Raw genomic sequence first — 26,189 nt, 5'->3', positions numbered from 1 at the left:
AATGTTTCTTGGGCTTGGCTACATCATCAAGAAAAGTGGTCTCCCCACTCTTTATCCCTAACTTTTGTGTTTCTATTAAGCGGACCATCTCTGCTTTCCCTATACAAAGAGGAAACCAGTATTAGTTTTCAAAGCAGAATCACTCATGCAAAATGTCTTATACAGACATTCACACCTTGTTGCATGGGTACTAGAGCGAGAGAGCAAGTGAATTCCACGGGCATGCCTATACTTCTGCTACACAGGAGTATACGGAGGAAAAGGGTGTGCATATCACTAAAACTGAACCAATACAAGATTATGATGTTTGGTTAAATTTACGTAAAGTATCTGCTGTGGTACAGGTAGAATCTGACACCTTCAAGTTCTGGTACAATTCCTTGCTATACAACTCCACTAACATCTTCCAATATATTAAAACTAGACTGGAGTTGAGGTTTTCATTTCATGTTTTGAGTGTTCTATTCATCTTTTTCTCTTCTGTAAATAAATAAAACATTTAAATCTGAGTGTATATTTATATATATTAAATTGACATAAACACAGATAATTTTCTCCAAGTTGTTTGCTTTTCATCAGTTCAAGTCACTTCCATGCAAGTCCACTCCTGTGTATAAATAGAGCCCTTCTGAACAGTAAGGGACAAGCAGACGACAAAACCTTTCTGACACGAAGACTCATTGCCTGTATTTTCTAACTAATTAGGGGAATGTTTTCCCCTTGGTATGTGCACAATGTAATTCCCTACAAAGGGAAAACTGCCCTCTTAAACATGTCAGGCAGAAACTACCAGAGGGCTGATTTTTTTGTTGCTCAAAACTGGTCAGACCATGGATGTTTTGGGTATCTGCCCACTACAGCAGGCCAACTTTCTTCTAGAGCATGCATTTACCCCCAGCTGCATGGTAACACCAAACAAAGGAAGGAGAACACCTGCCCAGCCTGGCAGCCTTTGTAGCCACTGCTAGCACAGCCTTCATCTTGAATCTTCTGTGCTGTGGTAGACATCTAGGGGACCAAGCCAGAGAGGCTTAGCTGCTAGAGGCTGTATTTGAGGAGAAGTGCAGCTATCATCTCACCCTGCAGATCACTTAATTTCGGGCAACACCTGATTGCAGTGACACAGCTCCCTGTCAGCCTGTTGTGCTCTCCTCAGACAGCTGTGACCACATCAAGAGCCCAAGAGCACCTGTGGGAGGAAAATGCACTGTGTGGGAGTGATGGAGGCATTCATAGGGGCAAGTAAAAGCTCTCAGTGTGGTTCAGATCTTTTACAGCTGAAATCTTGATCATTTCCCTACGTGATCTCCCAAATCCCCACACAATCTCTGAAATAGTGCCCGTGGCCAGACTGACTTTGTGCTGAACCCAGTCCCAGGCAGCATTGGGGAGGCTCTGCCATGGCCATACCAGCAATTAAACAGTACAGATGACAGGCCTTGCTGGGTTTATGAGTGAAAATGTGATGCAGGGATGCCTGGTGCTTGTTTTTTATTGGTATGGTGGACGGAGAGGGCAGGCACCCAGCATCAGAAATACTGAGAGAAAAGCAGGCAAGGGGTAAACACCAATCCCCACTGTGAAGAATCTTTCAAATAGCAGCATTTTTATAATTATTTGGTGACCACCACTGTGAAAAGAAAATCCTCATGGCTCAGCAGAAAGCATTGCTAGCTTGGCAGATGAAAGAGACTCCAAAACATGAAGTGTGAGGAGGGGACAGAAGGGGTAACAGAATGCTTGTGTGGAGAGAGAACAGCATGGCTCTTCTGCACTGCAAAAAGACCCACGTGACAGGGAGGACATTTCCTCACAACCTCAATGCTGAACCAGCAGCTCATGCTGTCACTGCTGCATTTCATGGATGCTGCACAGGGATGGGCCTAATCACCCTTAGCATGCTGCTCCTTGGCCGAACATGCCACTCTGAGCAGGGGCGCACTTGCAGTCAATGCCAAAAGCTGCCTGAGGGGACGGCTCACTGGGGAATGGCCATTGGCGGGAAACCTGAGGGGCGAGGTGCCATTTTGAAGGGCCAGGCGCCATTTTGAGGGGCTTCAGCTCTCTCCTCAGGGCCTTGGCACTGTGGCAGTCTGAAATGTCTCCACCTTGGTCCCTGCCACACTAAACTGGTGGACTGTCCTTTCCAGCATCATCTGGGGAACAAGGAGGAGCATTTTTGTCTCCTCTGTCTTATCAGGGGCTGTGCTATGTCCAGGGCCTGGGAACACAGGGCTAGTGTCATGCAGGAACATGCAAACCCCTCTCATCCCTTGTGCAGGTCAGGGAACGAGATCACCCCATTTTACATGGAAATAAAGATCTGTATCTGAAACCTTCCATTCTCTGCCACAGCTCATGAACTATATTTAAACTATTTCCCAAAGCATTAAGCATTGTTCCGATCAAGGGAACTGTTCCATCCTTCTTCTTCTGAATTACTTTAGTTGTAGCAGCCAGGCACAGTATCTCAGGGTCACAGAAAAGGAGGTGGAAGTAAATGCATATTTTAGGGACCAAAATATTCACCTTGGAAGGCCACGATTTTCATCACTGAATTTTAGGAATCTATCTATTTTGCATCTATCTGCCAAAAGGGTAAGTGGTCTTTCTGCTGAAGGGTAGAAAACTTCCTATTCTCCTTCCTGAATATCCCAAAATACAATTTAAATGTTATCACTCAACCATACTTCTCTTTACTTACAGGACTAGTACTAGTCCTAGGTTTGCTAACACCATTTAAACTAGATCCTGAAGGAAGGGTTAGCTTCTGATTACCTCAGTAAATTAGAAATATTAAATATGAGCCTCAAACTGGAAGACATCGGACAAATAGCCAGATAGCCACACATTGCAAATTTCCTGCCCATAAAGTGCTGAGCTCACTCAGCCTGTGTCAGCCTGAGAAAGGGGTAAGAACTCCTCAGCCCTGGATTTACCTCTCCTCTCTGCTTCTATGCAAAGTTTGCACGTGAGTTTGCATCATAGAGGTCCAACAAGATGATCGTATGCCGTCTAAGTGAAAAAGTATTTCCTTAGAGAACTCCACACTTCAACAGCGGGAGTTGCCTAAGGTGTGTGGCTGTGTGATACCTAAACAATTTCAGAGGGAAGGAGTTCTTTCACAGTATTTCCATTCCCTGGTGTCCAGCCCAGGAAAGTGTCTGACAGCTGATCCTGCAGACTAATAACTTAGCTGTTTATAAGAGGAAGTGTTAAGCACCGCATTTTCTGAAAGTTCCTGGAAAAAAAACTATTTGTGTGGTTAAAGTGCAATTGATAAACCTTCCTCTAATTCAAGCCAGTTGAACACAGGCCAAAGAAGCAGCCATGCTGCCTGCAAGTTACCTTCATAAAAGTTTTTCTAGAGCTCTCTGCAACTACCTCTCATAGGTGGAGAGCAGAGGACTAATTTATACTAGAGGTATCTTAGGCTAGACAAACTGTCTGTCAGAAAGCTCAGGGTAGGTGAGATGCTAAAAGCTTCCAGAGTATTTCAAAGAAGAGAGAAAGTGAAACAACTGAACCTTGCCTTTACAAGGAAACTAAAAAACAACTTTAAAACCAAAACTCTGTGTGCAGAAGGAATTCTATATTGTGCATAATTACAGTCATACCTACATTGTACAAATCCACATACAAAAAAAGAGACCGTTTTTTTCAGCCTTGCATTTTTGTAGTAGCATGCTACAAACTTTATGATGACTGCCTCAGTTACTCAAGCTCTGTGAGTGACATCAAGATATCACTGCTGCAGTGATATCTACAAATTATGTCCTTCGTCCAGCATATGGTATGAGCTGACTGAACAGAGCACCCATGTGCATTGCTGTAACTTTTATCTTCCAACTTACCACAGGACTTTCCAGAAATGCTTGATGCCTCCCCAGTTTCTTTTGCATTCTGCTAATCGCCTGCAGAGAGTCACCTCTGGATTCATCTCTCTCTTTTCATTAGCTACAAAGGGAGTATAAACGATTAGGTTAGAATGGTCATCTGACTTTTAGATGCAGAGGAAAGGAGGGCAATCCTACCTTCTATCTGCCATGAACAGTCCTAGCAGGTCTTCCAACAGGGAAAGTGAGGTATGGTGCTGCAGAAATAAAAGCTAGCAAGTTTGTATTAAACGAGCCCTACAGGATGTTCATACGTGGTGCCATTTAGGTCACTGCCATGTGTGAGCACAAGACATCAAAAACTTAAAAGGATACAGGCTGATTTTAAAAAGTCATTTCATTTTATTCTATGATGCTGCAAAGTAATTGTGCTCAAAATGACTGTATTTACTCCCTATATACATTAAATACATTTTTAGTGCTTCAGCATCCAGGTGGATTCAATTGTGCTTGCAATTTTGTAGACATTAAAGGGAGAGGCTAAATGACAGAGGCAGGGGAAAGAGAATAATACTGCACTCAGATCCTGCAAGACAGCATGATACACAGACTAGAGCTCCTCACTAATGCCTCGGAGCCTCAAAGTCTAGTCCTATTTTGACCACTGACTGACAAATGTTTTGATAGCTAGGCATAGAAAATGTAATGCAAGTGCTCTTTGTATCTTTTACAAAAATAATACTGGCTAAGATCTTGAACCAGTGCAAGCAGACAAAGAATAAAAGTCACTGACTCTAGCAGAAGCAAATCCGGAAATCTGGTCAGCTTTTAAGAATGCAACTTTCTTTCTTGTGCATCTTTTCCAAAAGCAACATGTACAACAGCACTGATATAAGCGACACTTAAATCACTATAAAACACACCTTTAAAAATGTTATTTAAATTCAAAAATGTGACTCTGGTAAGGAAAGCATACTTAGAAGTTATGTGTTTTATGCCAATATGTGTTTTTACTGAACCATAGCTTTATCTGATATTCAAAAGTGACTTCACTGTTCACAGAAGTTTCATAAAGAAATAATATAAGCACACTAAACATTGTTGGGCCAAACACATTCTACTGTTTATTACACATATTACATTCTTAAATAAAAATGCGTCACATAACATTTTTGCATAGATATCTTACAATATACCAATTTAAAAAAGAATTATGAAACAGACCAGTAACAAAAATAAATTTTTTCTTCATTAATAATTTTGTAACATTAACATACCACCATCATATAATACAAATAATATTTTTAAATCTTAAGACTTTTGTACAGCAAAAAAACTGACAAAGTAATATATTTATATATATATATATAAAAAGCCTAAAAAAAATAAAATGTCAAAAAAAGGCAGAACTGAGGGCTACAAGATTGGGTACTTCTGTGATATATTAGAAATACCAGAGTAGGCCTGAGAGAATGTGACCGAGGGCATCTCCAAAATGCACTTGTCAGACACATCTGGTAAAAGAAAAAATATAGTGCAAAATGAAAGTCCTTCAAGCAATATATATATATCTTTTTGTAATCAGGAGCATTCATACTTTCTATTGTTGTTGCTAAAAAAAATCCCCCAAACAAAAATCTAATGTGAAGTAGATAGAAAGAAAGGTTTTAAAGGATAAGTAAGAAAACAGGCCATTTTGCAAAGCAATAAAAAAATTCACAGCCTGAATTATTATTTTTCCAATTCAGATGAGCAGACATGCTAAACTAAGGCCTTGTTTCTAAGAGAAAAGCTGTCATGGTTTATATGCAGAGACAACAAAACCATACACTTAAATTGGTGCAAGAACCTTCTTGTAGGAGGTATCTTAACTGGTATAACCGTTTCTTACACTTTAGCTTAACTGCATAGGATGCCAGTGCAAACACAGTCTAGGCAAACAAGTACTGGGTGCATCTACAAAGTGATCTTAACTAGACTGATGTTTTAATATAGAGCAACTTCCCTGGTAGAGACATGGCCTTGGTAACAAAGTAGTGTGCAAACCAGTGATTTGATCTACTTTCAGAATCTGACAGGCCTGGTTTTTAAAATACAGAGAGATGGGAAAAATGCATGTTCCAAAATATAAAGATCAACCCTTCAGCCAACAGGCCTTTCAGGGACTGCAAGTTAGCTTTTTTATTTCCCCAAGAGCCCAATAATAAAGGCTAAAATTGTCACCTTTCTGTCCATTCTAGTTCATTTTCAGAGTGTACATGCTAAGCCCACATCTCCCTCCCTTCCTACCTCCCCTCCCAATCCCCAATTTGCAGCCTATTCATTCACAGTACACACCAACATGTATTTCCCAGAATTGTTGAAAAACTTTCCTACAAAAGCTGAAATGATTCCTAAAATGCAGTGGCAACAGTAAGTGCCCTCCCTAAATCAAAGCAATAGGCACGGTTGGCTACTATGCACTGTAAGTCAGTAGCTCAGTTTCCTCTTCTGTGTAGGTATATACAGTAGACTGTTGTACCACCACACTCACACAGAGACAGGGTGTAGAACCTGTTTTCTGGCAGTATATAGAAGTCAGGACCAAAGCACTTAAAAAAATCATCAAAGCTTTCATTTTGAAAATTGTGAAGAGTTTCCACTTTAATTATCACACCAAAAATACCATTAGCAAGCATTAAGGAAAACTATAAAACCCTGTTTGAAAATGACACCTGCATTTGAAAGTTTTCTGGTAGGGAAACTCATTTTTGAGGTGATAAAGGCAGCCTACCCCGCCATCTCCACATTTTTATATATATAACTTATATATACAACTACACCATTATATATATAACTTATATAGTACAAGTATGTCCTGGACCTCTTCCTCTAAGGGAGGAGGAAAGTCTCAGCTTTGTGAGATAGATCTTAGTACCCAGTATGCCAGACCCTTCAGTTTTTGCTATGCTAAATCTTGCTGTTGAAGCCAGTGTAGATCTGCAGAGGAGGAAGACTGCAGCAATCGTCTCTAAATTATCAATAAAAACAGACGCAAATGTGACACAAGGAAAAAAAATATCCAGGCTTGATCTGGAAAAAAGTCATTCAATAAGGCATAAACTTCATGCGAATGAAAGACAGGCAAGATCTGTCTATGAGCATGTGTAAAATCTTGAGAGGAAATAATTTTTATTTTTCAAGCCAAATCCACAGTTAGTCAAGCACTGTTTTTGTTCTTGATATGTGATGAGCTTTGCAAGTGCAACTCTCTCTGAAATCAGCAAAAAGTACTTCAAAAGAGTGTTGAGTTAAAGGTGTCACCTAGAAATATAAAAGCTTAAAAACATACTTGCTGGATGGAATGTCTAGATGTGCTAAGTCCTGAATAAAATCAAGAATAAAAGCCCTTGATTAACTGGATGCTAGCCAGGTAACAATAAATTTTGTAAAAATTATCCTCTAATTTTATTTTTTTAAAGATTTTGACACCTTAAGGGAAAGAGAGAGAAAAGGAAACCCTTAAGATAGTTGGATCTTTATCAATTTTGTCAAAAGCACCAATTATGACCTCTTCTGTACACAGACAAATGAAGTATGTTAAACAGGAGGAACAACCTTTGTGTTAGAGATGGCTAAAAAAGCCCAAATTGTCTAAAGCCAGGTAAAATGAAGAAGAAAACCTTATTCTGTAAATATCAAAAAGGTCACAGATAAAATACACCCAATCACTGCAATTATTGAACTCTATTTTAGCCACAATCCTTGTGATTACCCTTTTCAGACCAGAAGGTAAAACGGTTCCAAAAAGCAAGGGACTGGAGGCTCTTCTTGCATCAGTTCTTCTGTCTGGTCTGTGTTTGATCAGTGTTTTCCAGGTATTAAGTGAAAATGTGCCATTTTAATAATACAGTAAACCCAAATCCAAAATATCTGAGGCAAATAAGAATGGAAAAGGAAAAAGAAGGTTTTATGATTCACTGCTATAGAAATATAAGTTGGCTTAGATTTCAGGTACTGGGAATCATTCTGGAGACAACTCATGGGTCTTCCAGGCTAGCAAACTTGTTTTTACAATCTTTGGTTGGTCCCTGCAGCTGTGACACATCTCATGATAAGATATTCCTTCAAACTGCTTTGCTAAACTGTTTTTATTTTTGCTTCAAGATTTTCTCGTGAAGAAACATGAAACATGAATCCTTCGTGAAGAAGGATGAAACTATCAGAGTTTGAGAAAAATCCTACAGGCCCATTCTACAGTCTGTTCTGCCAGTGCAAGACAGGGAAGAACTAGAACCAGCACGCATTTAATCAGAGAGAGCTCTGATATGAATTACAGAAACACAGAAATATTAATGTTGGAAGGTACCTCTGGAGGTTACCTAATCCTACCCTCAACTTAAAAAACAATTCAGTTCAGTTAAATCAGACTGCTCAGGGCCTTGTCCAAGACACTGAATAAATGTGGGATTTCAGTCCTGGAAATAAGATTTCTTTTGTTTCTTTGCCTAGTCTATCCAGGTGAAATAATTTTCTAGACTGAGTACTGGCTCTTGAAAGAGAGAAATTCTGAGACAACAAAAAATAATTGACTCTAGAAACCTGTTAAACTATTCCTTATAAAATACCTATGATCTTTTAGGTTACTTTTCTCCTGAGGGGGAAAAACAGCAGAGCAAAGATGCACTGAAGTGTTGTTTTGTTCTAAAAAGTGACTAAAATACAACATGTGTCTCCATGTTTGATATGAGTGATAACATTTTTTCAGTTTAAGGTAAAAAAGTGATGACTGTGACAGAAAAGACAGAATTTTGTTTGCCAGGCCTCAGGTTGGCAGTATAAAAAATGTATTTCCATAAACATAATTTATAAAATCAGTAAATCTGATTAGAAAAATCTTGATACTGGTACTTCCTAAATGAGTTTTCAACACTGTAACATATAAAGTACATCTCTATCCAAAATTTTCTGTCCAGTTTTGGTCTCCACCTTACAGGAACACTGTTGACATACTGGAGCAAGTCTAGCAGAGCTCCACCGAGGAGACCAGGGGCCAGAGCACATGACAGTTGAAGAGAGGTTGTGGAACACAGTTAAATCTTAGGAAAAGTGTAGATCTTATTGCTGTCTGCAAATACCTTATGGAGATTGTGGAGAAGATGAAGCCAGACCCTTCATAGCAGTGCATAGTGGAAGAGGCAGCAAACACAAGCTGGAGCATGGGAAATTCCTACTTGACATACAGATTTATCTTTTGTGGGTTTTTTTTAACCATTTAAGTGGTCGAATACCAGACCAGCTTATACAGAGTAGCTGCAGAATTTCCATCCTTGGTAGCACTGAAAAATTGACGGGACACAGCCCTGAGCAACCAGCTCTAGTTAAAGGTTGGCTGAGATGGCCTCTGGAGCTCCCCTCCCACCTGCATTCTCCTATGACTGACTCTGTGCTCTGCTCCAAAATACTATTTACTATTCACAAAAAGCGACATTTCCTTTAGTTGTTTCCTCCATGCACACTATTTTCCGGGATATTTGTCTCAATTTGTTCTCATTCTACAGTTCCATGGCCTTGGAAACCACATTTGAATTTGTTCAGAAAAGCCAGAAATATCTGGCTTCTGTTCTGTAAACAGGTATAAATCTAGAATGAAGGAAACAATTGTAAGCTTCTCGTTTCTAGAGTTTGATAACTTTGTTCTCAGCTGTTACCAAAACATCTATTTATGGTTTTGCTTCCAAAGAAGACTTATAGAAAGGATTTGCCTTTCCTTATTAGCCTATTTCTACTCATCATTTATAAATAGAGGATATCTATACAACTTTAAGCAAGGAGATACAGGCCCAAAAAGGAGCTAGCTATAACGCATTACTCAGGTTTGAAGTGCACAGCTTGAAATATCTGCAAGGAAAGAAAAGCTGTCATTGTAAAAAATGACTCCCAAAATGTGCCTTTCCAAAACAGAGACTCCTACAAAATACAAGCTAAGGTTTGAAATTTTAGTAATGATTAAGACACTTGCAAATGAGGACCCAAAAATTGAAGTGCAGAGACTGACAGAGTACACAACACATACAGGTGAAAAACACCTCCCGTAAGAAACAGAAAAGATGGTCCCAAAGCCCAAAATTTGGCTTCAGAGTTCAAGACCTGCAACAGAAAGAGCCTGTTAAGTCTAAAATCTGGTTAAGTCTCTTATCCTCTTTTCTTCTATGTTTGTGTAGCTATATAGGCACAGGATTTAAATGTAAGCCTGTCTCCAGAACAAAATAATCAGATATTTCAGCATGTTTTTTTTTTTCCATGGGGCCCTTGTTCTGCCATATTTAAATGAGACATCCACAAGACCACAAATGAAAACTGGAATAACTGGTAGTTAAACTGACACTTAATAACTATGATTTGTAGACTACTGTTAGCATGTCTAAAGGCAGGTGGCAGGTGTGTTCAGAGGTCAAAGAAGGATATTTATGCAAGTTCACAGCTAATGAGTACCATAGCAGTGAGTCTGAGAGCACATACTTTAGGATGCTACAGTAATTAAATTCTAGGATTCTGTTATCCTTTTTCTAATTTAATGCACTGACTGGATGTTCTACAGTTTCACACAGCTGAGGTTTCAGTTCCTATTAGACATCTGGCAGGATGCTCCATATATTCCAATACAAATTGGATTCAAGGGCCCTCAGTCCCAGTAGAACAGCTGGATGGAATGGTCATAAAAAGTATGCAAACACAGAAGCAGAGAAATACGAGATTGTCAGCAAGCAGTGCTCCACCTATGTATATATAGTATGGTTAGTTTTAAATCTTTGGAATAAACTCAGTTTTCTGTCTTTCTCTCTTTCTACTTTTCTTCACACTCGCTCTTGCTCTCTCTCTCTCTCTCTCTCTCTCTTCCTCTCTTATGATGAATGTTGCGTCATTGCCCCTAAAAGATGGTTAGATTTTGGTCCATATTTCATGCCATATGGGCCAGACATTGTATTTTCCCCCGTCCCAAAAGTGTTCAGTTGACAGTCACAGTGCTTTGCAAGAACTGTGAGAAAACCAGCATCTTTTGAGTAAATTCAATCTCTCACTGGAACCAAAGGTTGCAAAATTCTGGAATTCAAGTGCCAAGGATACCGGTGACAGCTCTTAAACATCTATTGAGTTTCTTGTTTGTTCTTTTTCCCCAAGAGTACAGTTTCAACTCCCAAAACATGAATTAAGGGAAATATTTAACAGTCAATGTGTCAAAACAGTCAAAGAAGGGCAGCTGGCTAATACAGTATAAAAGAGCAGCAACCATTTGTGGACCATGTGCCATTTTGTTTAATTTCTAGACACATCTTGTAGGGATGGTCCCAGAACATACAAAGTATACAATCTAATGACCACACGCCTGCTTACACAAGACATCTTTATGGTCCTAAATGCAGTCTTTGGAGTCAGGGCCAGCGCCAAATAGTTTCAAACATGAGTTATTGTACAATGCTTTTTTTTTTTCTTTTGTAATGAAGACTTTAATCCACTTTGAGCCCAACAAGATCAAATTATCAACAGGACTGAAGGGTGAGTATGAGACCTTCACTTCTCCTTGATGGTTCACACAGTAGGCCAAAATGGACCTCAAGATTATTAGTACTTTAGATCAATCATTCAGAAAAGTCTCATTGCTGTACATAAAACCCAACCCTTCCATCACTGTTCACACTGTTACACATAGGAGCAGGCTACAGCATCAACTTGTTGAATGGAAAAGGAGGACTTTCATAATTTCTTTAAAAGGCTAATGCTGAATGAAGCCATTGTACTTGGAAGAAGTTCTCTATTTCCCACTCAGAGACTGGAGCAGGATTTTTTGCTTGTTTGTGTGTGTGTATGTGTGCAAGATGTTCGAAAAACATCAAGTTTAAAGTAAAATGTCTGCAGGTGCTCTTTACCCAAACAAAAGTCTAATGTTTTAAATTGGTTATTAGAAGAATAGCAAGAAAAAGCAACATAATTCATCGCTAAGTCACTGTGAGTTGTGGCTAACATGCTCACATGATGTGGAAGGAATCCTGTAGTCATGCCTGTGTGGCCAGTCCCAGACCGATATCCAGGTGAAGACAAGGAGTTCTGAAGATCACTTGTTCGCAGAGAAAAGAGAAAAAAAGGTTTAAGCTTCCAAATAAGCTTTTAAAGTTTTCATTCAACAAATAAACAAGAAGTCCTAGCTATGGCAGTAAGGTGAGGCCTACAGAGATATTAGGTGCTGTTTCTCAGGGTTTATCCCTTGGCCACTTAGCCATCATGGCAGCAGCTTCCAGAGTCCCTAGTGCATATGTTGTGCAATAGCCAAAACAAAAATTAAAACAAAAACAACCAAAAAAATATAGTCCTCCGTGAAGTCTACATAAACTCAGGCCAAAGAGAGGGTATTTGTGTAACAAGTGTCACTCCACAGTCTACTGCCATTAAGGCCACTGGTATTGACTTAAAAGGATCTCAATAGCTCAGTTCTAGGAAGAAGAACCAAAACCAAGACAGGTCAACGTGTCTGTGAGAAGTCTGACGCACTGATCATTAGGAATCCTCAGACAAAGAACAAATGAACCAAGAGGTTAATTTGGCTACCAAACTGGGATTTGGTTTTCTAGGTCATTGTTTTCCCCCCATCTATTTAAAAAGAAAGTTAGTGCTACAAATATGCAACTTCAAGACGACATTTTCTCCTATTGAGTTGCACTGAGAAGCAAGTTAAATAAGCCCCTCCTACTGCTGTCCACCTGCAGGGAAGCCTCCTCCATTTCCTTTGTTTTCCATTGGCAAACCCAGGAAACAAATCCAAGAGAGACGAAGTTCTGAAAGCAATTGTTCCTTCTCATTGAATTCACCTCTATAGCACTTCCTCGCCTGCATCTTTTCCCATCCAGCTGGGGCAAGGCATAAAGAACCGATGGATGTACTGAAGTATAACTGGGTGTATGACAGTGTGAGCGTGTGGTCTCTGTACAGAGGGTTACATGTGATCGAGTTCTCTTCTCCTGCAAGGCAGCACATTATAACTTGAGTTCCACTCTCATCTCACAACATTTAGCTCAGATGTCATCCATGCCAAGCTGACCGATATTTAGATGTGTCTCTTCATGTGGAGGGCAAGGTGATCAGATCTGGAAAAACACCTGCAAAATAAACCAAATGTGAAATGAAATAAAGATTTGGGGAAAAAAAAAAAAAACCTGGTTCCTGCTCCTCCCTCTTTATACACAAGAGGAAATATTCATCCTGGTTTAGAGCCATTCTTTAGTTTATCACCACCAAACTCTGTGTGATTCACAATGACCACAGATGGCCAACTATGCTGCTGAAAGCTAAGTAGACTACTCTCCTCCTTTCACTGTTTCTTTCCCTCCTCCTCTTTCACTGAGTGAAATACAGAGTGCTCATATATGCACCTGGAGGATAAAATCAAATAATTAGTGTGTTTCTGCATGTGCTAAAAAATAAAACAAGTCTGTTTTACTCAGGAATACCAGTTTAAAAAACCCACTATCTTTAACAAACAACAACATAAGTTTTGAAAACTAAATTCCCATTTTTAACTCCAAACTGGAAAGAAAATGGTTCAAAGCTCGTAGGCTGAAAATCCTTCAGACTATGTATCTTTCATTTTCTCTCTTGGGAATCTCAGTGGTAGTATGTGGATGCTGATGAATGCCATCCCCCTGAATTATATTGAGATAAGACAAGGTATTACTATCCCCACCCTGTAAATGTGAAAACTGAGACACAAAAAGGCAAGGAAATCGTAAATCACACAAGAATTAAAAAGCCAGGACTTCCACTTTCATTTTCTGTTCTTTATCCACAAAGCCATCATTCCTCTATCTCATCATGCAAAATAACATTCAGAACATGTAAAAGGATTCTGATAAGATGGTCTTAGAGCAGCAACCCTAGAGAACTAGTTGGCTTTTAGGGCTGGTCTAAACATGCAGATAATTAAGGATAAGGTAGGGCATGAATTTGAAATGAAGCATCTATTCTTGATTAACTCCCTCTCTAAAGGCTTATGACTGCCTTCTTTTGAAATTACTTAATCCACTTGGGAAGTGGGTTAACATACTCAGAATAAAACACTCTCTGAGAGAAGAGCAACCCCAAAAAGAGTTAACCAGGAATTACCATTCTAAAGCAACTGCCTTGTAGAAGACACGCTGCAGGGAACTCACAGCAGCAGGAAGAACAGCCCAAAATCTGGGACTTCGTACCACTAACATATTCTCATTAACCAGGCGTTCACAGGTGGACAGGTGCTTTTCTTCTCCGTCAATCAATACAAATTCAATTTTATCAAGACTGACAGTAAGCAAGAATATTTTTCCAACTCCATGCCCATTAGAAATGAGATCAAAGGCACCAACCCACTTCATACTCAGTATCACAATAAAGATACATATAGCAACAGAGAACAAACCACTGGACAAGCAGGCAGTGGTTCTGGCTGCCCACCCTAAAGCCTTGAGATGGAGCTCAACTGTCAAGCAGTACAGAGACATCCTAATAAATCAAACATCTACTACTTACTTCAAGCTGAACACTCAGAAATGGGAGGTTTCCAAGTTCCCTGCAAATTTTGGCTTGCTTTCTTTCCACCCTAATCCAGAAGACACTGGCACATTTATTTTTAGTAAGAGCAAGAAGCATTCATTATAAATATCACACGAAAAGACACACATCTCTGGCTTTTGAATAAACTGTTTTTGTAGGCTCTGAGGACATAATGAGAAGCTACCTCCAGAACTGATTTGCCTAAAATGTCTTTTCACTGCCCCACAAATTTAGAATATAGAAGTATAAAATACCAGTTAGCAGAATATCCTAATGGCTAACTGTGAAAATCTGCATAGCTTTTAAATGGGTAAATCTATTTTTAAAAAGGCAGTAGCTGAGTATTTTTTATTTTTCAGAAAGAAGAATGAAAAAGAACAAATTCAACAACACAGTCAAAGAAAATAAAACAAAAGTGACCTCAATCTAAGGGCAAACACCCAGAGAATAAATATCCTAAGCAGAAAAAGGCTAAGAAGTTGAAGAACTAATAAAAATGAAGAGATTTTAAATAGTTAGGGGATCTTTTCTATCTTGCTGGCAGCATTGTCCTGCACAAGCAGTTTGTCTCTATCTATACAGAGATGAGTCACCAAAAGGTAAATTCTTAAGACAAAGAAACCTTGTAAGAAGGCAGCTTTCACAAGAAAAGCTAGATACTCATCACCTGTGGACGAGAACAGCTCTGTTCAAACCAGCTGTTTCCTACTGATTTGTATCAGCTTATGACAGGGTTAGTACCTTTCTGTAACGGAATGACAAAAAAATAAAGACTTCAGTATTGGATAGTGTCTGTATTCCTCCAAGCTCCTGCATGAAGATGAGGATCTGACAACATGCACTTGGCTTTCAGCACAGCAGGCTCAGCACAGCTAGAATTTTCTAGCCTCAGGGTGCCAAAATACACCCTTGGACCAACATTTCTCTCATCAGTCTAAACAGAGAAAGCAGCATGCTCTGGCTACAAGGGCTGCCAAAACAAAACAACAGCTTGAGAGGCTGCCAAAAAGACATGCACCAGCTGGCACTTTAGCCTAGGACTAGTCATAAGACCGCTACCCAAGAACGGCTTTTCCTCTCCAATTGTCTATATTGTAAATGCATCCCAGGAAAAAGTATGCTGAGCCACAACACAGCAAAATCTGTTAAAAATATGAATTTAAACCACTGTTTCACAGCAATTACCATACTGTTAGTATCCAGGGTATTTTTCAGCTCTATAATATTTTTATAGATAATAAAATGGCATTATTTTTTGCTAATTCAGTTAATAAAATGGTAGAATATTAATTCTTCAAATTTTCCTGCTGACTAATTTGGTTAGCTCTATCTATTGGTAAGGCTGGTGGATGTGCACCTTTATTTTCAACAGTAAAGCAGTCTCTATCAAATGCTGCAGCTAAAACACGTAAAAACAAAACAAAACAAAACAACAAAAAACTCACTACTGATCAGTAAGCACATTTTCTCCCTTCTGGAACAAGAGCCAGCAGTGAAGAAGGCTCCACAGGATAAACTGACAAGATAAATTCCTTTTCCCACATATTAAGAAGCAGCAGCTTGCTAGCCCCTCATCCTGTCTGCAAGACAAGACCTTGCTCCACAACTCTGGCTCTGCACTTCTTCTAGTTCTAGACCAGCACAGCGCGCTGTACGTGGACCCATCTTCCCCCCTAATCCAGCTCTTCCTAGGAAGGACAGTTTATGCTAGGTTAAGATACTCTAATTCTGAAAGTCATACAGTGATGCACTATGCAAAACTTTCCCGCTCTGAAATACAATTCGCTCCCTTCTCTTCTTGCTCCATCTCCCTAGCAACACAGTACTGCTCAGCACTGAACCCTCTGCAGGAGAAAGAGGGAAGGTAACAATGATGAGAATGTACTGTTCAGCCATCTTTCTTACCAGCTGTGGATTCCCTACTGCATGATTTGTGCACTCCAGCTAAGCACGCTCTTAACTTGCTGTCAAAGAGGACACTGAGCACTGAATATATTAGACTTAGACTGAATATATTCTCCAATATAGAATATAGACTGAATATATTCTCCAATAGTCAGGCACTAAACATGTATTTACGCATAACGAGCAAGTGCCACTACCCTGCCATCCTCTTCCCCTTGGAGTGCTGAAGGCTCGCACTGTGTGAGGAACATAACCTACCCTGTGTTTCTGAAGAGCATAACTCCTGAGGGATGACAATGAACAGCATACCCCTTGTGTTTGGAAGGCACGAGGGACTTGTACACTGCTTTCTGCACCACTTTAGCTGATTCTCCTTTCTCCCCTGCTGCCACCAAACCACACATCATTTGCAGTACATATGGTGATACTCAAACCAATGGTGGCCTGACAGCTATAACTAACAATGAGATCTGTGGGGTGCACAGCGCTTGGGCTGGGACAGCAGCAGAACAGAATCACATCTTCTAATCTCTTTTGCTTCAGAATTGTCCTGTATACAAATGACATGAATATGCCTGTGATGGTGGCCAGGAGGTCATAGATACAACTGCTTCTGAAAACAGACTGGAAGTGAATTGCAGACAAAATTGTACAACTCTCCCCTTTGCTATTTCAATCACCGCTTCATGTTCTTATTGCCCACGTATGCCTTCCCTTCCAAACAATTCTGTGATGTCAGTATTGCAAGAAGTAGCTCCAAAAAGCTCCTTAAGATTTATCAAGCCAGGATGTTTGAGAGAGTGACCACAGCTTGTGTCAATAATGGCGGATGCAGAAGAGGGCAGCAGTTCAGATATGAAGAAACTGTTCTCCATCTGGGAACCCTGGCTCAGGAAGGAGCATCTTCAACATTAGACATCTGCCTAAATGGCTAGGGACAGACTTATGCACATTTCACTGCTCACTTGAAGTGACATCTGCAGTAGATGATACTGGACAGATCAATGAATGGGAAAAGAAGGAAAAATAGTGGTATGGCAGAGTGGTCTAAAAGAACACGCAGTGCCATTCTGTGAGCTTGCAACAGCTGACTGGGAAAGTAAAGGTGAACCTGACTCTTCCTGCCATGCACAAACAGCATGTACATGGAGTTTAACAGTGCACAAACTACAGCAGTCTTAACTTCAAAATGAATACTGTTTTCTTTTATCTCCGGGTCCAGTGGAAGAGCAGAAGATGTATTAGATAGTTACAGAAATGCATCTCTTGACTGCAGCAACTGAACTGGCTGCGAACAATAACAAAAACCAGATAGTAAGGGGAAATATGAAGAGGGAGAAGAATGGATACAGAAAGAAGGACTGAAGGAGACCAGGGAGTTGAAAATACTGACTGTATTTCTTCAAATCTCTGCTAAAGATTCTAACACAGAAACCCTGCAGTTTTGCACTGTTCATGTTAGTGTGCTTGTGGGGCTGGGGGTGGTTACTCTGTTCTTCAGAGAAAAAAAGAGAAAGGCAATGCCTTACACTAAAAACAGAACATAAATGTCCTCCTTCACAGAGGTGCTTATACAAAAGCAGGACTCCAGAGGTCCCTATTTGGTTTATCCTGTCCCTCATTCTAGCAAACAAAGGATAATCCAGGGATAAAACAAAAGCTAATCCAAAAGGAAGCTCTCCGTGGCAGAAGGGGGGCAGGAAGAAGGGAGACAAGGGGAGAAGAGTGCTCAGGGAGATGAAGCACTTGGAAAGGCAGGATGTGAAAATGATCAAATTTCCTTCCCATAAAAGGATGGGGTCTCTTGTTTATGTCCCATACATCCTCTCTCCATGCATGTTCTCCGCTGGTCTGGTGTACCCAGAGGTTTCCTGGAGCCTTTATTGTATTACAGAATGTTTTCTTATCAGAGCAGAGAACCTTAGTGCTGCATTAAAAAGACTGGTAATTTTCTTAAGTCTTTTTTAAAATACATACACAAATAGGATTAGCCAGATAACATGTTCAGATGCAAGCACATTATTTGATTGCTCTACACTGGATCCAGGTTTTACCCAGGGCACTGCCAGCCTCCAGCTGGGGGGGTATGAGGAGGAGAAGTGCTCATTGTTCGATCCTGTCAGGGTTGTCAAGAGTCATTACAGTGGTAATTGCTTTTGCTCCACCCTAATTTCTTATCATCTGGGACTGGGGATGGGGAGGAGGGTTTTCTTTTGGTTTTGTTTCTGCATTCAAAGAACCCAGCTTTCAAAAGCACTCAGCACCAACCAAGGACAATTCGATTTTTCAGACGAGATTTTTCATTCAGCAGCTCAAGTGATGAGGACAGCAAAAAGTGGGCAGCGAGAAGCAGCTCCCATTGCTCTCAGTGGGAACTGCTGGGTGCCCAGCTCGCCATTTCCGAGTGCCCGGAGGAGGGCTGTTGCTTATTAAGCTCTTTGAGAAGCCTGACTCTAGGCACCAATCAGGCTTTTAAATCTGCGCCCACTCAAAACAAAGTGGCAGAGAATTTCCTACATCAAACAGACATCAAGGTTGAAATTTAGATCTGGAGAAAAGATTCACTCATTAGCAGGAATATGCAGCAATCACTGATCCTACGCAAAACAATCTCATGAACTTTAATTGTCATATGTGTCTGAATTAGTCCTGAGTTTTTGAAAATGAAGCACCCTGCCAACACACAGGCAGCCAGCGGAGGTGCGTGGGGTAGCCCTTGAGGGAGGCAGGTGGGGATGGAGCTCTGCTTTGCAGGGGACACTAACATAACAAGATGGGGAGATGGAAAGCTGTGGAGATACTTTGTGGACCTACATACAGTAGGTCTGTCACTGAAGTGGTCTGGGGCTTTCTGGACTTCCACTCTGATTATGGAGTACTGAAATAAGCTGCCCTATGGCTCGAAACCTGTGCCAACAACAGACATGGACAGGTTTCAGTGAGACTTGTACCCAGCCCCATGTTCTTCTTTCTGCCCTCCTTTGGCTGAGGGACTGAGGGAGGGTGACACAAGACCTGGAGGGGCCAGGCTTCTGCTGTCAGGGGTCTGGCAGCTCCACACCACTCACAAGGACCACATTTTGCTTGAACACCACATTAGGAGGCTGCATTACCTGTCACAATGGTTGCATTTAAAGGGCTTTGCACCCGTGTGCTTTCTGTAATGCCTTGTGAGCTCGTCGCTCCGTGCAAAACGCCACTCGCACCCTTCCCACGAGCACTTGTAAGGCTTCTCACCTGCAGAGGGGAGGAGAGAAGAGTCAGCATGGCAGCAGCATTACTGAGCACTCCACTTGCAAGTCCAGTGTCTTCCACCTCACCCGTTCCCCACCCAGGCAGGTTAGTGCATACTCAGTCACACGATCAAGTGCAACGGAAACAACTTAGGGCTTATGATGCATTGTACTGTGGATGGACCCAGCTTCAACATCGCATCTGTTAAAATTCTCCTTACACCTCATTTCCCATTTCTAACAAAGCTTGTTAACTGCTCTTCAATGAAACCCTCTGCATGTCCCTAGAATCCTCTGCCCTGTGCTGCTAGAGCCTGATTTTCAGTCAACCTCACAGCTCACTCAGCTGTTGCTGGTTAATTGCTCTGGTACCTGTGGTGGCTGTACCAACATCTAACCACATCGCAGGTGAGAGTGGATCACATTTCTCCCTGCACACCCTCCGACAGCAACCACCACCACTGCACCACGTGCTTTTCCCAGGCTGCATCACACCCCTTGCATGGCCAGACTCCATGTCTGCTCCACCGAGTTTCCATGCCCACAGTCTCCTAAAGCTGCACCTTCTCTAGTTGCTTCCAGCAACTTTTGGGGCTGCTATTCTACCCAAAAATATTAATCATATCACTGAAGCAGTGAAACGGTGCAATGGTAAGTCAGGAGCGAGACTGGTCTGCTGTGTTCACATTTATCTATCTTCTAACAAAGAGCAGCCTCTGTGAATCAGTCTGCCATGGTGTAGCATCCATGGAGTCCTTCACACCTCATAATGGAGGCTTCCAAGGTCTGGTGCCTCCCTTTTTCTTATTCAGTGCACATGTATTCATGTGCATGCAAGTTTATCATCTCCCCCAAGAGGAAATGCTCCAGTGCTTTTCCTCCTGCACTAATTCAATGTCACTGATCCCCACAGAGTCAGCACAGTGCAGATGCATTAGGAGAGAAGGAAGTTGAGATAAAACGTTGACAAGAAATCACTTGCACTACCAAGATCCTAAGCTAGCAAATATAAACAGAGAAGGAATTATTACTTATTTATTTATTCTTAAAATTGCTAAGAAGGCAATCTTAAAAAAAAACCACCACTGACCAAACTGAAGTTGCAATCTGTATGACCTCTCTTGGCCACAGCAGGCAAATGTCTCAGAGCAGAGACACAGATTTCTATATTTAGTGTGTCTATTCAGCAGGTAAAGAAGTGAGATCTCATTATGGGAGACCTATGTATTTCAAGGTGACAAATTGGAAAGGCCAAATGAAAAAGAAAGGCGAAGAGGGCAAGAGAATTGCATCAAAATACATAATAATAATAATAATAATAATAAAAAGATGCTCTGTTGTGAGAGAATCTGCAGACTTCTTATTGCTAAGGCAGCTCTGTTGTCCAATGGTCACCCACCCCAGACACCAGAGTGGGCTGAGGTGTTAACTGGAGCTGAGCTACTTTACCAGACATTAAGCACAGTAACTCAATTAAAGGATTCACTGCGTAAAGCAATGAAAAGGGAGCAGCAGCCAGCAAGATTTCATTAGAATATCAAATTGTCCCCTCAGTCCCTGAAACAAGAAAGGCCAGCCTGGATGTCACTATGGTGTACCACAACCCACCATGGGGACATACCCAACAAGACAATAATAACCCCATCCCACACTTAGATTGTGCCTGGTTGGTCAGCTCTGCAGACTTCCATGGTTTTTGGTATAATACTTTTCCTAAAAAAAAAAAGATTTTTTTCAGGAAAAAAAAAAAGCCAAGAAACTTCTCGTTAGCAAGCCAAGTGCTGGTGTCCTGTTTCTGTGCTGCTTGCTCAACTGCAGTTCAAACACTGTCACCAGCACTGCACCAGACACCAGAGCTGCAGTTGTTTGGCACTGTCTCCATTAACAGCCCATGACACCCTACGAGGCACATTGCATTTGATCTCCCCTTGTCAGAGAAGAAGGATTTCCCCTGCACTGGTCACATCTGTGATGGTGCAGCAGTTCTGTGTGAACAGTTTGTGCATTATTTTAAAATGCTGTCAGTAAATTAACCTCAGTGATAATTCAGCTTGCTTGGTTCTCTGATGCTCTCTAGTGCCTACCTTAGAGAGGAGACAGCAAGGCAGACAAAGCACCTCGCATCACATTTACTACACACACTGTAAAGGTGAAAGATGAGCACTCAGCCAAATCTGGCAGGTACAGCCAGTCTGAGAGCAGAAGGGTGAAGGCAAAACATTGCGTGGTTCTGCGAAACAAGGGCTATTAGGACTGAAGCTGGGTTTGTCTTGTTAACATTTGTCAAAAGCTTTGAAAACGTACAGTGCTATATATAGGTTAGGAGAGACAGAAATGCCAAGCATGATTACTGGTAAACCCATGGGATGCCACATCTCTCTGCTGCTTGCTCCAGGGGCTCCTCTCTCAAGTGTTCTCGATTTGCAGCTTGCACTGCCCTGAGCTGAGTTCGGTTCTCAGATGCTTTTCCTCTGTAACCGAAGCCACACAAAATGTCAGCACACCTCCTTGTGCTCCCAGACAGCACAGCACGCTGGTGTGCAGTGCTCTGCATGGCACCCAGCGAAGGCAAAGGGGCACGGTGACCTTTAAAGCCCCATAGACTCCTTGACCCAGAGACCTCAGAGAGGGCAGCATCCTGCTCTCCTGCAGCCTCTCCATAGTCCGAGTGGGCACAGAGAGAGAGAGCTCTGAATCTCTGCACGGGAGGACAAAGAACAAACTGCATCTTTAATGGCTGCTTTCATCTTACTCGCAGATGAAATGAGAGCTATCTTGCCAAGGTGTACGTCTGTAGGAAGCGTGGGCACGAGAGGGGGAGAGGCCCCTCCTACCTCACTCCTGGAACGGCAGGCAGGAGAAACGGGAGCGCTCATTTCCACGTGCCAGGCTGCTCTGCTGCTGTTGTAGAGGATTTGCAAGAATAAAAGGATAGATGGTGAAATCCTCATTGCTGAAAGCAATGGCAAAACTCCCACTCACTTCTGCAGGATGAGGATCTCCCCCTTTTTAGCAAATTAATTATGAGCTTTAAAATCCAATTAAAAATAGGAACATCACAGAGCTGTGCCATACTGACAATTTTCAGGTTCTAACTCCTCAAAATTAATAACTGCACTTAAACCTCGTGTCTGAGAGCCAGTCTCAGGAAGGAGCTCTGCTCCCAAAGTCACCTTTGTTCAACACAAGGATCTGTGCAGTGCTTACACAAATCCCCAAATTCACAGCGCACACCCAAAAAGAAGCCCATACCCAGCTGTCTGGCTGCAAAAAGCTCTGCTGCTGCCGCTCTGAATGTGCTCCACACCACAGGGCTGGCTGAGCTTCAACGTGTCCACAAGCACACCTGGGAAGGGCAGGCAGCCAGCAATGCAGATTTTAAGCATCAGATTATGCAGTTTTCTGAGAGGAGCATAACAGTAACACAAAGTCCCACTTGTGTATGGAAAAATTCTAGAACTAACCTGGAGTAGTGGAGCAACCTACGGAACCTGCTTTAACAGGCGGGTTGGACTTGGCGATCCCCAGAGGTCCCTCCCAACCCCTACAATTCCGTGGTTCTGTGATACTGTGATTCTGTGCCTGCTTCCCAGACTGAACCACAGCGCTGTGAATGAGGGCAGCAGAGACCGGCCCCAGAAGTGGAGTTTCAAACTGCAGAAAACACTCACATGGGCACAGCTGCATGCTGAGGGTGCTCTAGCAGCAGCCTGCAGATGCCTATGAGCACATAGACCACTATGCTGAAAACCGATGATCAGTCCTTCGACCATTTTTATGCTTTCATCTTCCCAGAGCACATTTCTGCACCCTGAGATTGCTCCGCTTGCGGAAGAAGCTCTCTGTTCCACTTCTGTTTATGGCACCTTACACAACCTCCTTGTAGAAACTACACCCAAAGCACACTGCAGTAACAGTCCAGCCCTCCATCCCTCTTCATTTCATCCAACCTAGTCCAGCCTGGAAACCGACAAACAAAGAACTTTGTAAATTCATAGGAAGCACGCAATGATGAAAAGGTAAAATTCACAGAGTCATTGCAAAAAACCACTAGACTCTGGCACCCCTGAAATCAGGTCACTGTTCCTTTGCTGACTAAGACAAATGCACAACTAAATAATAGGCACCTACACTTGATTAAAACAGGTTTCTCTTGAAAGCCAAAAGTTTATCATCTGAAAAGATGGAAGAGTGAAGCACACAGTCCCAGTATCACCACCATGGTGAACACACAGCAAGTTCCCAGGCAAATGCTGTTGGTAGACCTGGGTTGGTTTTGTCACAAAGACACTGTACCAGTCATTTTCTATTTTGGTGAGTTTAATCTCATGCAATTTTACATCCTGAAAACTGTCTGAAATTATCACATGTTGCTCTTTTTGAAACTAATGGAGTGACAAAGGAATGTGTGGAGCATGATACATCAGAAACCAGTAGACTGAAGCTGTAAGTAAATGTCTCTCCTCTGGTTGTACAGGGTAGCTAGACGAGCAGCTCCAGCTGTATCTTTGCTCGCCAGGCACAAAAGGGAAACCAGCAGGTTTTCTCTACCATATACTTAGACTGCATACCCTATATAACCCTAGCAGTAAATATTCTCTCACAAAACAAGGTAGTGGGGATGTTGTCTCTTCTCTACAAAATACCCAGACCCTCTGTCCTTGCCATGTATGACCTTTAGAAACTATCTGGGCGTGGGGCATATTTCTTTTGTACAAGGAGTAAGAAGATTGTTCACTACAGACATCTCAGAGGGGTGTTTTCAAGAGAGATCAATTAGTAGAAATATTAGGTACATGGAGGTACATGACCAAGATCAGCTGAGGACGTTGTCATGACCACAAAACTACAGTACACAATGGAAGATGCTAGGGATATTACATATCTTATATTTTGCACTATTTATTGCCAACCCCGAGGGTTTAAAAAAATCCGTGAGACCATCTCCCCCCCAAAATACGGAAATTTTAAAGAAGAAAGCAATAACACTTAGAGATCATTTGCCTTCTGCTTTAGAGATAACCCAGGGTCATGATTTTAAACTTCTCTTGGCAGCCCTTTAACTAGAAACATTAGTTATTAAAACAAAACAAAACAAACAAAAAAAAAACTAAACAGAGAAAGGAGTTTACTCTCTATTCCCTGGATTTCAAGAGGGAAGACTCTAGAAGAAAACCCTGCAGATTTGGGCATGTGCGCAATAAGACAACATAGGCTAGCTGTGCTGAGAGGTGAAACCCAATGGCTGGCTCCATTGGAAACATGCCCATTAGGGCTTCAGTTTCATCCTGTATTTTGACAGAATTGTAAGTAAAGAAACATATTCTGATTATCCATGCCTATTTGTTTCCTTCTAGCTCCCCATGTACCTCAACTTAAACACCACAGCACAAACATGTTGATTACAGCATGCTTTGTAAAACAAGCAGCTGTTAAAGCCCCACAGTCCTCCAATGATCTTCAAAAAGAGACCAACCCCAAAAAGTACAGTGGAGAATCACAGTCAAAAACTCTTGCTAGGATACCTCAGTGCTAAAATACGGTACAGTTAAGAGGTTTCTTTTATCAGAATGACTGATTTAGCCAAAAAGGCTTAAAGAAACTGAGGAAAAGAACACATCCTGTCTGTATGCACATTTTGAAGGACAATCAAATAGAATGTTTGTTATGCTACGCTATAAGAGCTCCTTAGTATGGGATGTACACACAAAAAAAAATGTGAGTTTTTTAAAAAAAATAAACACCCCCTGAAAAATCACCATGTGTTCTAATCCACGGTGAATTATTTACATACAGTTTCAGAATTAAAAATAAAAATTCTATGAAAGAAACTCAAAACAACTCCTTCCTTTTTAAATTCTGTTATTAAAAAAATACTTAAAATGAAACCAGTTCTAAAAAGCCTCAATGTATTGAAAAACAGTTTTAGCTATCCTTGCTCTAAGACTGGCATTCCCAGAGAACCAGACAAACTGCAAATTACAACTGAAAGAGGAATTAAACGCAAGATTTCTCACCTGGGTTTCTCCCATAAGGATGCTCTGAGAGCCTGAGTTGTACAAAGAAATGTGTGAAGAATCAAGCAGTCCCACTGGCTTTTTAAGAGAGTGTTTTAATAACTTTCCTTGCCACCCTTTTTGAGAAATCCTTTTGGGACCTAGGGTTCCAGGGCTGGTGGCTGGGAATGCGCCATCACACCGCATCCCTGCAGTGTCACTGGTGGGACAGCCCTGTGCCGGGGGTGCTGTCCATGCAGAAGGAAGTTGCTCAGGAACGCCAGCAGCCAGGGGGGCAATGAGAAGCGGCCCCCCAAGTTGCCTTGCAGAGAAATGCCAGGCAGACATTTGTATTTGCTTTACAGTTTATTACAAAAGTCTGTCACAGCACAATGGGAAGCCTAATGTGGAACATCACATTAACAATATTTTATATTTATGTAGCACTCTTCATCTGTAAGGGTCCCTGAGAGCTTTACAAGCTACATATGTGGCATACCAATGAAGCCGAGCCATAATTCTTCTAATTAGCTGAATATCAACGCACATAACATGGCACAACAGAAAATGTGACTGGTCACACCTCTCTTCATATGGAAAGTGCTACGTGATATTTAACAGGAGCATGCTGCAGAAGGAAATTCAGATTTAAAGAATCT

General features: G+C 41.4%; 1 protein-coding gene across 3 annotated transcripts in view; it reads right to left on the bottom strand.

The window, feature by feature from the left end:
* KLF7 (Kruppel like factor 7) overlaps positions 6,458 to 26,189 on the bottom strand; it is a 59,383-nt gene continuing 39,651 nt past the window's right edge. For 2 of the 3 annotated variants that reach the window (XM_021398663.1, XM_021398662.1), the window contains exons 3-4: positions 19,415 to 19,538; positions 6,458 to 12,967 (exon numbers count right to left, since the gene is read on the bottom strand). In XM_021398663.1, coding sequence (XP_021254338.1) covers positions 12,916 to 12,967; positions 19,415 to 19,538 — 176 coding nt within the window. In that variant the 3' untranslated portion in view covers positions 6,458 to 12,915. The remainder of the gene's footprint in view (positions 12,968 to 19,414; positions 19,539 to 26,189) is intronic. The other variant, XR_002439313.1, reaches the window with a different exon arrangement.

Source organism: Numida meleagris, chromosome 5 (genome assembly GCF_002078875.1).
Source record: "Numida meleagris isolate 19003 breed g44 Domestic line chromosome 5, NumMel1.0, whole genome shotgun sequence".
NCBI lineage: Eukaryota > Metazoa > Chordata > Aves > Galliformes > Numididae > Numida > Numida meleagris.
Note: the sequence above shows the minus strand (reverse complement) of the source record. Positions and strands in the feature narration are given on the sequence as shown.